General features: G+C 54.1%; 2 protein-coding genes across 2 annotated transcripts in view; both read left to right on the top strand.

Annotated features, from left to right (window-relative positions):
- The window catches only part of Mvd (mevalonate diphosphate decarboxylase), a 9,746-nt gene extending 4,078 nt beyond the window's left edge, over nucleotides 1–5,668 (top strand). The window contains exons 5-10 of the mRNA XM_021170759.2: nucleotides 1,266–1,465; nucleotides 1,803–1,877; nucleotides 2,077–2,295; nucleotides 2,719–2,834; nucleotides 4,356–4,464; nucleotides 5,089–5,668. Of these exons, the coding sequence (XP_021026418.1) occupies nucleotides 1,266–1,465; nucleotides 1,803–1,877; nucleotides 2,077–2,295; nucleotides 2,719–2,834; nucleotides 4,356–4,464; nucleotides 5,089–5,169 (800 nt within the window). The 3' untranslated portion in view covers nucleotides 5,170–5,668. The remainder of the gene's footprint in view (nucleotides 1–1,265; nucleotides 1,466–1,802; nucleotides 1,878–2,076; nucleotides 2,296–2,718; nucleotides 2,835–4,355; nucleotides 4,465–5,088) is intronic.
- Nucleotides 5,669–6,345: 677 nt separating this feature from the next.
- On the top strand, nucleotides 6,346–14,580 carry LOC110300473 (cytochrome b-245 light chain). The gene is made up of 6 exons (XM_021170660.2): nucleotides 6,346–6,475; nucleotides 11,509–11,578; nucleotides 11,946–12,020; nucleotides 12,241–12,324; nucleotides 12,949–13,030; nucleotides 14,267–14,580. Exons 1-6 carry the CDS (start codon nucleotides 6,418–6,420, stop codon nucleotides 14,474–14,476), a joined length of 579 nt encoding a protein of 192 aa, XP_021026319.1. The 5' UTR covers nucleotides 6,346–6,417; the 3' UTR covers nucleotides 14,477–14,580.
- Nucleotides 14,581–15,620: the final 1,040 nt, after the last annotated feature.

Below are 15,620 nucleotides of genomic sequence, written 5' to 3'. Positions count from 1 at the left end.
TTTATTTATTATATGTAAGTACACTGTAGCTGTCTTCACACACTCCAGAAGAGGGAGTCAGATCTCGTTACGGATGGTTGTGAGCCACCATGTGGTTGCTGGGATTTGAACTCTGGACTTTTGGAAGAGCAGTCGGGTGTTCTTACCCACTGAGCCATCTCACCAGCCCAAGACAAGTCTTATAAAGGACAACATTTAATTGGGGCTGGCTTACAGGTTTGGAGGTTCGGTTCACTGTCATCAAGGCAGGAGCACGGCAGCATCTAGGCCAGCATGGTGCAGGAGGAGCTGAGAGTTCTACATCTTCATCAGAAGGCAGCTAGTGGAAGACTGGCTTCCAGGCAGCTAGGATGAGGGTCTTATAGCTCATACTCACAGTGACACACCCACTCCAACAAGGCCACACCTCCTAATAGTACCACTCCCTAGGGCCAATCAGATACAAACCATCACAGCTTGTTGGAGCTCCCTGTACACAGACTCTGAGTTTGGCTTTTTCCAGAATGCAGTTGACCACCAGACCCTCTATGCATTTGTGTGAGGGCCCTTCAGCTCCCAAGTGACAGAAGTGACACAAGCTACTTATCTTGAGGCATGGGGGGGGGGGATATCCTTGGCTCCTCTCCCTACACACACCTGGAGAACTTCAAGGCCGTGGCCCAGCTTCAGGCATGGCTGCCTTCCAGCTGTCTGACCCCATGGTCAGGAGCTCTCCTCTCCCATCCGTATCTTCTCTGCTTCTTGCCTTGGGTCACTATGTGGCATCCCCAGCCCTGGCACAGGCAGCCCTCACAATGGTGAGCTTAGCCCGCATCCATCGGCTCCAGGGGTGATAACCTGTGTTGTCCTGAACTGGAGGTGTAGGTGAGCCTTGAGGCAGGATCACCTTCTCAGGAATGCTGGACTCAGGGAAGGCCCCATGCTGATGAACAGCAAGCTTACCTCATTGCCTGCCCTACTGCCTTCCCTGTGCCTCAGGCTCTCACCTGGTGGCCTTCTCATCGTCTCCTCTTCCCTCAGTGCTCCACTTGGGTGCAGCTCCTCAAAGAAACTTCCCCACCCCAGGTCCTGAGGCTGTTTGCGAGACTGACTACATTTCCAAACCCAGTACCGAGTGAAGCAAGGCAGAGCTGGGAGCTGTCGGCCCAGACGCCAGAGCCACAGCTCTGCTTTCTCATTTCCTGTGTGGTGGGGAGGGCACTCCTAGCAGAGCTGTGTAGCCCATTAACCCTTACCCTGCCTCTGTCTCTCTGCTGTACCTTCAGCCTATACCCTGGCTCAGGTCTATGGGGTTGAGGGAGACCTCTCCGAAGTGGCTCGGCGGGGCTCGGGCAGCGCGTGCCGCAGTCTCTATGGGGGCTTTGTGGAGTGGCAGATGGGGGAACAGGCCGATGGGAAGGACAGCATCGCCCGGCAGATAGCCCCAGAGTGGCACTGGCCCCAGCTCCGAGTCCTTATCCTTGTGGTAAGTAGGTGGGCATGCGGCTGGTGTGGGGATGGCTGCTTAGCAAGGGCTGCAGGGTTAGGAATGGAAGCAACGGTAGCTATGCAGACTTCACCAGGATCCTAGGCCGGTATGGGGCTAGAGAACAGACCAAGGCTGTTGGCAGTAGGTGGTGAGGTCAGGAGTGGCTCCCACAATGGCCTCGATGTGCCCCTCTTGCATGATGTCACCAGACACGTACCCACATCACCCCTCCCCGTCGAGGACTTCAGGGTTGGGGTGGCAGAGGACAGGACCAACTGATAGTCTGTGGTCCTGGGTTCACTGTGGGCCAGGCTCAGCGCTACCTTCCATTCAGGTGAGCGCCGACAAGAAGCAGACGGGCAGTACAGTGGGCATGCAGACCAGCGTGGAGACCAGCACCCTGCTCAAGGTAGGCTTGCTGGGGACGGGAGAGACCAGAGCCTTGCCCCCAAGGTGGGTCTGCAGGGTGAGGAGTGGAATACAGCAGGCAAGGTCGGGCTCCCCTGGTGGGTGGACTCCCCTGGTGGGTAGGTGGCTCCGGAGGTCCTGGGCCCAGACCTACTGCCAGAGAGTGTGCCTGCCTACACACCCACCCGCCCACCTTGCAGTTCCGGGCTGAGTCTGTTGTGCCTGAGCGCATGAAGGAGATGACCCGCTGCATCCAAGAGCAGGACTTTCAGGGCTTCGCCCAGCTGACCATGAAGGATAGCAACCAGTTTCATGCCACCTGCCTGGACACCTTCCCACCCATCTCCTACCTCAATGATACCTCCAGGCGCATCATTCAGCTAGTCCACCGCTTCAACACCTACCATGGGCAGACGAAGGTGACAGGGCATGTGGGGAGGTGCAGGCAAACGGGGCCAGCTGTGGGGAATGTGGGCGGCTGCTGCTGCTGCTGCTGCTCCCTCCCCCTGTCGCCGCTGCAGCCACCAGCATTACTGAAGAGGGTGCGGGTGGCCTCTGGGTCAGGGCCTTAGGACGACCTTGCTGACACGGCACAGACAAGCTCCACCCGACAGTTCTGGCTTGTTCTATGTTTCTGTGTCTTGCCCAATTCGAAGCCTGGTAGCCTGTCCCTGAACTCCAGGCAAAGATGACTCACACCGGGGTGCCTGGTTGATACCACTCCTTGGTTTGATTACATGGGCCCCATACAGCTCTGGGAGACCCTAGGTCCCCCAGCAGGTAGAGGGTCAGAGCCAAGGGTGCCAAGCTAAGAGCTAGAGACAGACACACTTTGGTTCCAGGTGGCATACACATTTGATGCTGGCCCCAACGCTGTGATCTTCACTCTGGAGGACACTGTGGCTGAGTTTGTGGCAGCTGTAAGACACAGCTTTCCCCCTGCAGCCAATGGAGACAAGTGAGTGTGTACCCTCCTTCCCAAATTGAGAGGCACAGAACATTCTAGAAATATATGGTAGTCACAGCACTAAGTCCAGTGCTCTCAGGCTCACGGATCATCCCGTGGGGACACAGCCACTGCACGTGCACGCGGCAACATTGAAACTCTCCTGGTAGCCACAAGTCGTGGGTATGTGAACAAATACCATATCCCCCTTCTAAGAAATGACATCTCAGCTGGGTGAGGTGCCTCACGCCTGCTCAGGAGCTCAGTCCCAAGCCAGCCTGGGCTTTTTTTTTTTTTAATTTTTTTTCTGATTTTTGGGGTTTTGTTTTGTTTTGTTTTTTTTCACGAGTTTTTCTGTGTAGCCCCACATGTGCTGGAACTTACTCTGTAGATCAGACTGGCCCCAAACATCTACTTCTGCCTCCTGAGTGCTGGAATGAAAGGTGTGTGCATCACCACCACCCAGAGAAAAACAAAAAAATTTTTTAAGGAGAATAATATCCCTGAAAGCCCAGGGGCCCTGCTTCAGTAAAAACTGACTTGAGCTTTATTTATTTATTTAAACTATTTTAAGACTTTTTTTTTAATGTGTCTGAGTATTTTGCCTGCGTGAATGTTAATGCTGGGGCTGGTGAGATGGCTCAGTGGTTAAGAGTGCTCTCCCGGAGGTCCTGAGTTCAAATCCCAGCAACCACATGGTGGCTCACAACCACATGTAATGGGATCCGACGTCCTCTTCTGCTGTGTCTGAAGACAGCTGCAGTGCACTCACATACATAAAGATAACTAATTAAATCTTTAAACAACAACAAAAAAGTTAGTTCTCCATGTGTGCGCAGTACCCTTAACAGCCAGAAGAGGGCATCATAGCCACCAGAACTGGAGTCACACAAGGTTGTGGGCTGCCATGTAGGTGCTGGGCATCTGAACCGGGGTTCCCTGCAAGAGCACCGAGTGTTCTCAGTCTCTGAGCCACCGCTCTAGCCCACAGTGAGTTTTACTAGGAAATCAGTGCATGAGGCACTCTGATGCGCACGTTTGGTACCTCATAAATTTGAAGTGGGGGATTTAAGCAAAGCCCCAGTTTCTTCCATACCGAACAAGTCTGAACCTGTGAGTGTGTGGTTTCTTCTTTTTGTTTTGTTTTGTTTTTTTTCGAGACAGGGTTTCTCTGTGTAGCCCAGGCTGTCCTGGAACTCACTTTGTAGACCAGGCTGGCCTCGAACTCAGAAATCCGCCTGCCTCTGCCTCCTGAGTGCTGGGATTAAAGGCGTGCGCCACCACGCCCGGCTGAGTGTGTGGTTTCTTGTCTCTTCCTGTCACCGTTCTATCTTCTGAGACTGGTCTGAATGTGTGGGCCACTTCTCCATCTTCTCATGATCCCCCCCAAAAAAACCCCCAAAAAATCCCTCCCTCCTAGTAGACCCCTGCGCTCTTCACCCGCACCATCCCCAGCCCACCGTGTCTGAGGAGCTGCCCTTCTGGGCTTTCCATGCACAACCTCATGAATATGTTTCTGCCTTCTTCCCCTAGGTTCCTAAAGGGGCTGCAGGTGGCACCTGTTCTTCTCTCTGATGAGCTGAAGGCTGCGCTGGCGGTGGAGCCCAGCCCTGGTGGGGTCCAGTACATCATTGCCACTCAGGTGAGGCCAGTACACACGGCAGGCACCCCCTTACCTGCCGGAGGGAGGGCCCAAGCCTCCCCCACTGTGTCTCTGGCCAGAGGCAGAAGCCCACATCAGCCACGGCACGGAAGTAGCCACATGGCATTCTTAGGCTCAGAGTCATTGGACACTGTCTGGTTTACTCATTTCCCCTCAGTGGTCATTTAGGGACAACTCGTAGAGGAGAGCAGGGGCAGGATGTGAGGGTTAGGTACTCTGGACAAAAAGATGATAAAAAGCAGTCACTTGCCAGGAGAGGTAGATGTTGGGGTCCCCAAGACTTTGCCCTCAGGATGTACCCCACCACAAGCAGGCCAGCATCCCCACGTCTCCTGATCCTGCTCAAAGAGGCTCACTCTGAGTCCCTCCTTTCACACGAGATGAGGGTCACTAAGATCCCCACAATCTAGCCCAGCCAGGGTAAGGACCCCCGGGCAGCTTGAGAGGCTCATCCTGCGCAAGCTGATGTGGACTTACCATGAAGGGAGCCACCCGTCTCACCCCCCAATCTAATCCTGCCTTAGAGTCTCTGGCCTGTAAAGTCTCCGGAGCAGCGGCTTCTGCCGCACCCCATGACTGGACACTGATTTTTCTCCCCCCCAGGTGGGACCAGGACCTCAAGTCCTAGACGACACTCATGATCATCTGCTAGGCCCGGATGGACTGCCACAACGGGACCTTTGACCTCTTCCACGTCCAGTGCCATTTGGAGAAAGGGGTTGCTCACTGGAACTCGGGAGCTGGCCTGCTGGTCGGCCTCTCCTCAAGGGTTGCTTGATGATGGGTTATACTGGGGGATGTCGAGTGTGATGAGCAGCCATCTAGGCGATCACGGGAACCCCTTTCAAGTGCCTCCGGTTCCCCGCTGGTTTCTGAAGGGCTAGCTGACCCACTCGATGGACCTTCCTGCACTCCAGACAGCAGCTCATTAGGGATGGGGAGTCGGTGTCTCCCTCCACCCCCCAAGATGCTCTGAGGGCCTCAGTAACCATCTAACCATGATGGCTCAGACAGCGGTGCCTCTCTGCTGAGACTCAGGCCACAGTTTCTTTATAAAGCCTTCTGGTGAGGGTAGGGGCTGTAGAGCCCACGGGTAGGGTCCATTGTGTGTGTGGGTGCCTCATGAGGGTGCAGTCAGTGGACCTGAGGACCACAGGAATAAAGTGTGCTGTTGCTGCCTGCCTGCCTGTGTGGACTGTGCTTTCTTCTTCCTAAACCAGCGCTTTAGGGGCTCTGGTCTACTGATCAGTTACTGATCTGCCGGGTCCCACCCGCCATTGAGTTCAGTCTTATTTCCCTATGTAGTGGAGAGGTGCGGGCTGAAGTGGGTCCTGCCAGGAACACTTCCCACTGCCCACAAGCCAGCCCCCGGTACCCACCCCGTCCCCCCACCCCCGTGAGAGTCTCCTGCCACCTTGTGACCACCCAGCATACATGCGACAGCTGCTGGAGCTGGTCTAGGCCAGAGAAAAGAGACAACAGAACAACGGTATTCTGGTGTTCTGTCCCCTGCTTTCTGGGTTTTCCCAGCCTTGCACACTATGGTCCCCCACCCCCACCCCGTAGTCATGTGACCCAGGACACACCTGCCCCAGCTCACAGTGGGTCGGAAGTAACCTCATCGCCTTTTAGGGAGCAACCTTTATCTGATAACTAGAGGAGCAGGTGGATGAACTGACTTACGCCTCTGGCCCTGGGGGTACGGTCACAAGTCACAAGCAGTCACAAGTGACCCTGGTACATTCCAGCTGGAGAGAGACGTCGATGGGGAGACTGTCCCACCCACCAAGGCTCAAAGGGAAGGTGCAGAGGAGGCCTCTGGGGCATAGCCCGAAAGGGCGGGGCCTGAGCAGGGGGCGGGCCGATCAGTGAGGACTGCAGAGTGGGCTGCAGAGTTGGACCGGGCGGCTGCGTGTGCGCAGGGTCCTCATCATGGGGCAGATCGAGTGGGCCATGTGGGCCAACGAACAGGCGCTGGCGTCTGGCCTGAGTGAGTGAGGTGGGCTGCGGGTGGAGGGGTTGCTCAGGACCCATGGGGCACCGCGGGGCACCGCGGGGGAAGGAGGGTTCTGGATGGTTCTGCGGACCTCAAAGCGCGGATCCTCGGAGAGACCTACCGGGGCCTCGGGGCTCAGGACGGGCGGTGGCCGCTGCAGGCCGTGCTCAGCCGCCTGTTCTAGAGGCGACCCCGCCCTGCACCCTGTTGGATCCGCGCTGGGACCTCGGAGGAGGAAGTTGCTTACAGCTGGGGAAGAGCATTCACTCGGTGGTTTCCCGCCTGGTTAGGAAAACCCCCGGAAGACCCTCTTCTGCACACAGCCCACTTGGCCTGGAGTTGGGACTCTGGCCTTGGGGTCACTCGGGCTCCCGCTTCTCCCGGAGGGGCCTGGGATAGGAGCTAAGCTCATCCTAGAGGAGCAATCGGCTCCATCCCACAAGCAGAGTGTGCGCAGAAACTTTCACAAGAGTCAGGACACCACTGAGAGGGATCTTAGCCCTGATGGCCTGCCGAGTTAAGATGCAGGACACTAGCCTTTAGTCAGGTTGACACTGGCCGTGGCTTGAACAGTTCAGATTGTCTGGGAGGTTTGCCAAGGGGCAGTGGGACCCCTGGGCTTCACTGTACCAGGAAAGGAACCCAATAGACCAGACCAGGAGCATCAGGCCTGAGACTAGAAACTGCAGACATGCCTCAAAGCCGAAGGTAGCCAGGAAAGACCTGCAAGGGCAGGGAGGATGGCCCAGACACACTTCCACTCACCCGGGAATAGCACATAGGAGAGGTGATAGAGAAATCAACGCCAGCCCACGCTGGAAGCTCCCTTGGAAGGCCTTGCAATCCCAACCTTTTGAAAATGGTGCCCCTCCCCCACCTGCAGTTTCCCTTCTTTACCCTTCCCAGCCTCCTGCCAGTGGTGGTTTGTCCTGTGAACACTACGGACAGTTTCAAAAGTTACCTCCAGGAAGTGGGGGTGCCAGACACACCTAGGGTGGGAAGACCTGGCGAGCGCTGTCCATGCTGAGCCACCCAGTGTCTCCTGTCCTCGTGTGTGCTAAGGTCTCTATGTACTGCCTCAGCTAATTGTTCAGAGTGTCCAGGCTGACACAAGTGTCCTGTGCTGAGAAGTCACAGGCTGTGGCCACTTACTTTCTCCACCGAGTGTGACTTCTGCTAATCAACAGGGATGTACTTTGTTTCATTTTGTTTTTTTTAACGTTTTATTTTTTCAGAATGTGTGTGTGTCTGGCCATGTGCATAACTTTGCAGACAAAGGCTAGAAGAGGGTATTGGATCCCATGGAGCTGGTGTTACATACGGGTGGCTCTGAACTGCCTGATGCGGGTGCTGAGAACCACACTCAGGTCCCTTCCAGAGCAACCCTCGCTCTTAATCCCTGAGCCATCTCTCCAGCCCCCTGTTTTGTTTTTTTCTAAATCACAGAAAATTCCATCTGTTCTGGCTCCAACTCAGGACAAAAGCCCGTTTCTGACTGCCGAGTCCCCGCTGGTCTCCTGGGCTCTTCCTGCCTTCCTTGCTAGGTTGCTCCTTCTCTGTCTCTGAGTTTCCTGAATGTGCAAGGGGCCTTTTTGCACAATTGGCTGGGGTCACAGCTGATGCCTCCCTTCCAGTCTTGACTCAGATGCCACCTGCTGAGACATCAACCTCAGATAGTGGGCTTCCCTGGGACTGAACCCTCTGTTACAGTGTATCACTTCAGCAAGCCAGGGGCTTGAGAATCAGTCCTTGGGTCTCCCTGTCGGGTAAAGAATGACCCCTCCCACTCATGGTGGGCAGCTTAGCAGAAGCTCACAGTGAGGACATGAGTCCCTAAGGACTATGGGTAGCAGGCGGAGTGAATGTGTGACACAGCACCCTTCCCTCCTGCAGAGTGCACCCTTAATGCTGACCAGCAAAACAGGAAGGTTAATATGTAGCCGTTTCAAGCCCAGCATAGCAAAACACCAATACGATTTAAAGGGTGGGAGAGGGACCTGGAGTCTGGGGATGTCCAGGACAGCATGGAAGCTTTTCCTGAGGCTGCTCCAGGGTCTTTGTACTGAAGAAGGCAGGAGTCACCACCCTAGCAAGATTGTCATAGAGGGACTTGTCAGTCCCTCCAGCTGCCAAGAGCTGTTGCTGCCAAGGGTCAGGCAGAAAAGATCCCAAACAGCCAAAGCCTGAGACCTGGGCCTGAGGAGGTTGTAGGGGTGAGGCTGCCTCCACCCACAGATGCAGAAACTAGAGACCTCAAGTAGGCCCATGGGCGGCTGTGGGATATACACCCTATTGGCATGAGGTCACACTCACCGTTTGAGGAAGTGAACCCTGTGAGGAGTCGGCACCCACTGGGCAGGGGGACCCGTGTTCTTGAATGTCAAAGGAGATAAATGGCCACCTGGATCTGAGAAAGGGAATTTTGTAGACACACACCGATCAGCTCTTGGTGGTAGTGGGTACACCGAGGATGTACCACCCTGAGGAAGGAAACAGAAGGAAGCCAAGAGGAACCACACAGACGTGGAGCTTCCTACACAGAAGTTGTGTCATACGTTGTACAAGAAGGGCGAGCATGTGAGACGCTGAGTTCCCCAGTGTGGGGGAGGGCTTGGAGGCTTCGCAAGCACTGCCCAGAGACGAGGAGACTTTAGGCTGAAGAGAAAAAGAAGTCTTTTTTTTTTTCCCAGAATGAATGGAAACAAATCCCTCCTTGGATCCACGAAAGTGAAATTAGACAAAGAGGGAGAAAGTCATGGGTTACTACCAGGCTAGAGTTCCCAGACTTATCGTGGATGCCAGGAGACGGTGCAGTGATAATTGGATATTGAGCAAAGAATACATCTCCGCTGGCAAGATCCTGCTGCGTTTCAGCTACCGGGCCTCTGTGCTGTGGTGGCTAGCGGATGTTGCCGTAGCGAGAGGGAAACTGAATCCAGAGATGGAGCTGATGGTCGAGAGAGAGAGGACAGAAACTGCCAGATGAGAAACAAGTTAGGGAGCAAAAGCAAAGCGGAGCTTCCTGGGGTCCACCCACAGCCGCGAGGAATCTTGCGATAAGTAGCCTTAAAGATCTGGGAGAATTAATTTTCAAATGTCAGGACAGGAAAGAGAAGAGCTTGACTCTGCGCGTTTCTGTTTGAAAAGTAGCAATGATACCTCTCACTGTACCTTTGAAAGTCCTTGCTAAAACACATATATTTTTTTACTAAAAACTTTATTGGGTAAAACTTAATTTTTTTTTCTTATTGTTTGAAACAGAGTGTGGGCCTGAAATCTGTGATCCTTCTGTCTTACCCTCAAGGGTATTGGGATCCCACACATGGCCACACCTAGCTGAAAAACAATACTTTGGACGAGTGGCCGGAGTTCTTAAACATTGACCCATCGCTCCAGCTCTTCTATCTTTTTAAGATTTATTTATTTTATGTATAGGAGTACACTGTAGCTGTCCTCAGACACAGCAGAAGAGGACATCTGATCCCATTACAGATGGTTGTGAGCCATCATGTGGTTGCTGGGAATTGAACTCAGGACCTCTTCCAGAGCAGTCAGTTCTCTTAACCACTGAGCCATCTCTCCAACCCCTCTCCAGTTCTTTTGTAACCAAAATCTTCAGATGTTTCTTACACTTGGTGTGTCACGAATCTCCCTAAAACTACAACACAGGCTCCTTCTAGCTTTTATTTGCTTACCTGTTTGTTTTGAGATAGGCTTTCAATTCAGGCTGGTCTCAGATTCACCAAGTAGCAGATGATGACTCTGAATTCCTGGCCCTCCTACAGTCATCTCCTGAGTACTAGGATTCTGGGGACTCATGTATCCCAGCCACTCCTGGAGCATACTGTGTAAGCGAGGCTGGCCTTGAACTCATGGTCTTCCTGCCTCCCCCTTCCAAGTGCTGAGATTACATGCAAGTACACCATGGCCAGCGTATGCAGCCCTGGGGGTTGCACTGAGGACTTTGTGCGTACTAGGCAAGCCCCCCACCAACCCAGCCACGTCTCCAGCCTTTGCTTGTTTGTTCATTTGAGGCACAATCATGCTGGGCAGTGGTGGCACACGCCTTTAATCCCAGCACTTGGGAGGCAGAGGAAGGCAGATTTCTGAGTTCGAGGACAGCCTGGTCTACAAAGTGAGTTCCAGGACAGCCAGGGCTACACAGAGAAACCCTGTCTCGAAAAACCAACTAAAACAGAAGAAGAGGGGGAGGAGGGTGGTCCACGCCTGCAACCCAAGGTCCACGCCTGCAACCCAGACATATGGGGCGAGGAGTTCCAGACCAGCCAGTAGCAACAACAACAGAGTGAGCCCCTGATTATTTACAGAGCACCTCACTTCAACTTCATGTGAGCTAAAGACATAGATGCAAGAACTTCCTGAAATGAGGGAGGTTGTCTGTTGTGTGGTTCCGGGGTGGGGATGGGTGTGGGGACCCAACCATAACGTTAGCTCGTGTAATTCTACTGTAACGAAGTCTTGGACGGGCTGCCTGAGACATTAGTGGGGGTGAGGGTAGCATAGTACTGCAGGAAAGCTCCCCTCTCCCTCCACCTCTCTTCCCCCTGTCCCTCCTCCCCCCAACAGGGTTTCTCTGTAGCCCTTGCTGTCCTGGAAGTCCCTCTGTAGACCAAGCTGGCCTTGGTCTCACAGACATCTGCCAGCCTCTGTCTCTTGAGTATTGGGATTGAAGGTATAATGCCACCAGCGCCCAGCTATACCCTCTCAACCCTGACCCTGGACAGGGATGGAACCCAGAAATGTGCTACTTACAAAAGGACCAGGAAGTAACAGCACAGCTGGAAAGAGTTGACGTTCCAACCAGGGCGTAGCACTGGACAGCTATGGTGGAGTTCAGCTTGCTGCGGCTACCTCCCTGAGTGTCCTCTCTGTCCCTGAACCCCTTGCTGCACAGTGCTCTGCTCCAGTAGGCAGAGAATTGGAGGTGGTCCCAAGCCCAGGGCAAGCTCAAGCTGGCTCACGCCTGCAGCAGGTGGCACATCCTAACCACCTCTCTCAATCCTTAGTTCTCATCACCGGGGGCATCGTGGCTACTGCTGGACGTTTCACACAGTGGTATTTCGGCGCCTACTCTATGTATCCTTCTACTGGGGACCAGGAAGGTGGGGTGATGGGAGTGCTGTCAGCATGAGCACATCAGTTCACAGAGTGCTACACATAGACTGACCACAGCCTCCAGAGGCAGGACCAGCTCCGTCTGCAGCTTTAGAGTCCAAGGCCCAGGGCTGGATGCCCCCTTGCCAAAGGCCACAGACGGGGTTCAGGCAAATGTGGAGCTGAGGCTGAAGATCCCAAGGTTTGGACTGGAGTCCATTGCCCCTCTGTCCCACCCTGCTGCACAGTAAACTAGGCTCCTAGGCCAGGGCCTGAGAACAGATGAGGCAGAGGGCAGGTATGGGGCAGCGGCCTAGGCCTAGCGTGGCTTTCCTTAACCTCACCGCAGCGCTGCAGGTGTGCTCATCTGTCTGCTGGAGTATCCCCGGGGAAAGAGGAAAAAGGGGTCCACCATGGAGCGATGGTAAGTCATTCCTACCCAAGAGGCCTGGGGACCTGCCCCATGCACCCACTTGTCCAGAGCTCCCAGCCCAAGGCCTGCCCAGTTGCCAGGCTCAGGAGGAAAAGGAGTTGCCCAGGAGGAAAAGGACCCATAACCCTGGAAGGGGACAGATAAGGAGTGACAAGGGCTTGTTGGTGTGATTGGTGCTGACCCTTTGATGTTTTGTCTTCCCGCTGTCTAGTGGACAGAAGTACCTGACCTCTGTGGTGAAGCTGTTCGGGCCCCTCACTAGGAATTACTACGTCCGGGCTGCCCTCCACTTCCTGTGAGTCCCTCTGTCCATCCCCATGGGTCTATAGCTTGGACAGGAAGGTATCGCCCAGCCAGCCAAGCCTCTTCTTCATTGAAGTTTATCCAGATAGAAAAGCTCAGCTTTGGGGCTGGAGAGATGGCTCAGCAGTTAGGAGCACTGACTGCTCTGGAAGAGGTCCTGAGTTCAATTCCTAGCAACCACATGATGGCTCACAACCATCTGTAATGGGATCAGATACCCTTTCTTCTGGGGTGTCTGAAGACAGCTACACTGTACTCATATAAAACAAACAAATAAATCTTAGAAAAAGAAAAAGAAAAGCTTTTAGAGAGGCCCCAAACCTGCAGTGCACACCAAGCCTAGCACCTGAGCCACAGGTGCTGTACTGCAGTTTGGGGACACACCTATATGGCCACACTCCAGCTCGGGCCTTTTCCCCAGCAAGATGTCTGTGGCTTGAATCAAAGGACACATCATCACAGAGAGTAGCTTCTACGAACCCCAAGCTGGACCTGATGAGAGCTAGCCTCTGCTCATCCCCTGTCCAGGGCCCCGGGGAGGGAATCTCCCTTTGAGACTGTGTGACCAGATGCCCTCTGACTGCTATCTGTTTGCTTCCTCCTGTCATGCCTCAAGGTTGTCGGTGCCTGCAGGCTTCCTCCTGGCCACCATTCTGGGGACCGTCTGCTTGGCCATTGCCAGTGTGATCTATCTGCTGGTAAGTGGCTGCCCTCAATGGTCTGCCTCCCTCCTGCACCCACCCTTGTGCCCTTGGTGCCCGTGGCTCTTGGAGCAGCTTTCTCGCTCCCATTGGCTGTGTTGAATGCTCCTCTGCTGTATCCTGGGCACTTCCCTGATGAAGCTGTACTGTGGCTCAGAGAAGCAGCGTGGTTGGTCCAGGTCATACCTCCAAGCCTCCATGTGGGCCCATGGCTCATCCAAGCCTGCCTGAGTTTGGGTGGTGTTAGGTGGACTTCCCAGGAGCTCATGACACAGAAGTACCTATTTTATTTATTTTTATTTTTATTTTGAGAGGAAGAACAGGGTCTCATGTAGCCCAGACTAGCCTCAAACTGGCTCTGTAGTTGAAGATGGCTTTGAACTCCTGATCCTCCTGGTCCTCCGGCTTCCGTCTCCTGATGCTGGGATGACAGATATGTGCTGCTTCAGCTGGCCTAGTTTGTGTTCATTACAAGGCTTCTCTGTTCTAAGGTCATACAAATATCTCCCTGTGTCCTCTTCTGCCAGCTCCATCCTTACCATCTGGATAAAATATTTTGGCTTGTTGGTTAGAAGGTGTAGCCACAGGTGTGTGCTCACAGGTGCGTGCTCACAGGTGCGTGCTCACAGGTGCNTGCTCACAGGTGCGTGCTCACAGGTGCGTGCTCACAGGTGCGTGCTCACAGGTGCGTGCTCACAGGTGTGTGCTCACAGGTGCGTGCTCACAGGTGCGTGCTCACAGGTGCGTGCTCACAGGTGTGTGCTGTGCTGCAGACTTTCTATCTCTTGAGCATTGTGGGATACGAAATCAATCTGTCAATTGATTCGTTCTGGCTTTTTGAGACAGGGTTTCTCTGTGTAGCTTTGGCTGTCTTAGAACCCACCCTCTAGACCAGGCTGGCCTCGGACTCAGAGATCCGCCTGCCTCTGCCTCCCAAGTGCTGGGATTAAAGGCGTGCGCCACCACTATTCAGCATTTTTTAAAAAGAATTGTTTATTTATTTTACATATATAAGTACACTATTCCTGTCTTCAGACACACCAGAAAAGGCCATCAGATCCCATTACAAGTGCTGCCATGTGGTTTCTGGGTATTGAACTCAGGACTTCTGGAAGAGCAGCAGTCAGTGCCTCCTAACTGCTGAACCATCCCTCCAGCCCCAACCCTTGTCCACTTGGAGTCCCTGGGGACAGTAAGCAGCTTGAACCATAACATAGCCCCGCTCTGTCCCAGGCAGCCATCCGAGGTGAGCAGTGGACTCCCATTGAGCCTAAACCCAAGGAGCGGCCACAGGTTGGAGGCACCATCAAACAACCACCTACCAACCCCCCACCCCGGCCACCCGCGGAGGTCCGGAAGAAGCCGAGTGAGGGTGAAGAGGAGGCAGCCTCAGCTGGAGGACCCCAGGTTAACCCAATGCCAGTGACGGATGAGGTCGTGTGACCTTCAGTGGCTGTCTACAGCTCCTGCTTGAGTTTCTGTGGAGTTGTCCCCCCCGCCCCCCGAGGGTGGTGTTGCTCGCTGTAATAAACATGATTAATAGCTGGCACGGACAAGAAGTTCTCCATATGAGGCTGGGGGAGGGACTGTGGTCAGCAATGGATGGAACACACTCCCTGACCTGTTTGGTGACCGGAAGGCCAGTCATGGAAGGCCTGGTGACTGCCCAGTGGACCCTGGGTGGGCTCATGTTTACAAGTGAGACCCTGAGCCTAGTCCAAATCTGGTTCTTCCAAAAGCTGTGGGCACCCAGTCCCCTCCACCCAGTGGAGTCAGAGTACAGGGTGCTACCCTGGTGGCTCCTGGCTCTAAGTGGGAGTTTAAGTCTCCAGTTTGGCTTCACAGCCCTGGGTCCCCATTGGGGAAAAGACAGGTCCATGCTGGAAAGGTCTGTTGTGGCGGTGACTGTCTTGATGCAGGGGGTCATTCCTGGGGATTAGCCTCAGGCAGAGATGGTGTTGTCTGAACGGTCAAAATAATAACAAAGACTGGCGGGGGGGGGGCACAATGTGGCTTTGAGGGACTGCCTGGGACTTCAGCTACCTCCCATAGAAAGGTAGAGACCCAGGCCTGATGGCTCTACCGAGCCCACCTGTTCAAGCCCCGCCCTACCACAGCAGGACCCACTCAACCTCAGGAAAGGAATTTGGGGCTTTCGTTACCCTCTGAGCCCACTCGGTGGACGGGACCAGGCGAGCAGAAAAACGGACTGGTAGGGGTAAATGAAGGAGACACTGAACTGTGTTAGTTTAATAACAGTTAAAATAAATAATTGTTGAAAAACAGATACTGAAGGGTTTCATCAGACAGAAGCCAGGGCTCTGTGGTGACACAGACGCAGCCTCCCATCTCCTTCCCGCTCACTGTTGCTAGAGATTCAAGGAGAGAAAGCCAGTTCCTTCGGGCCCATCCCACCATCTGGCTTCCCTGAAGCTCACTGTGTAGACCAGGCTGTCTGAGGACCTGTGGCAACCTTCCAGCCTCTGCTTAGGATTCCTGGTGTGATTTATACCACGCCCAGCTTTCCCTCTGGTGACAGGGTTAGCTAAGTGGTCCTTCTAGATGTGGCCCGGATCAGGGCAGTGGT

The sequence above is a fragment of the Mus caroli genome, chromosome 8 (genome assembly GCF_900094665.2).
Source record: "Mus caroli chromosome 8, CAROLI_EIJ_v1.1, whole genome shotgun sequence".
In the NCBI taxonomy this organism is placed as follows: Eukaryota; Metazoa; Chordata; class Mammalia; order Rodentia; family Muridae; genus Mus; species Mus caroli.
This window is presented reverse-complemented; position numbering and strand designations above follow the sequence as displayed.

What these genes read in the sequence shown, in the direction of transcription:
- LOC110300473 (XM_021170660.2), top strand. Translation starts at nt 6,418, where the DNA reads ATGGGGCAGATCGAGTGGGCCATGTGGGCCAACGAACAGGCGCTGGCG. An exon ending in GGCGCTGGCGTCTGGCCTGA is followed by an intron (nt 6,476 to 11,508) that starts GTGAGTGAGGTG and finishes CTCAATCCTTAG; the next exon opens with TTCTCATCACCGGGGGCATC. An exon ending in GGGTCCACCATGGAGCGATG is followed by an intron (nt 12,021 to 12,240) that starts GTAAGTCATTCC and finishes CCCGCTGTCTAG; the next exon opens with TGGACAGAAGTACCTGACCT.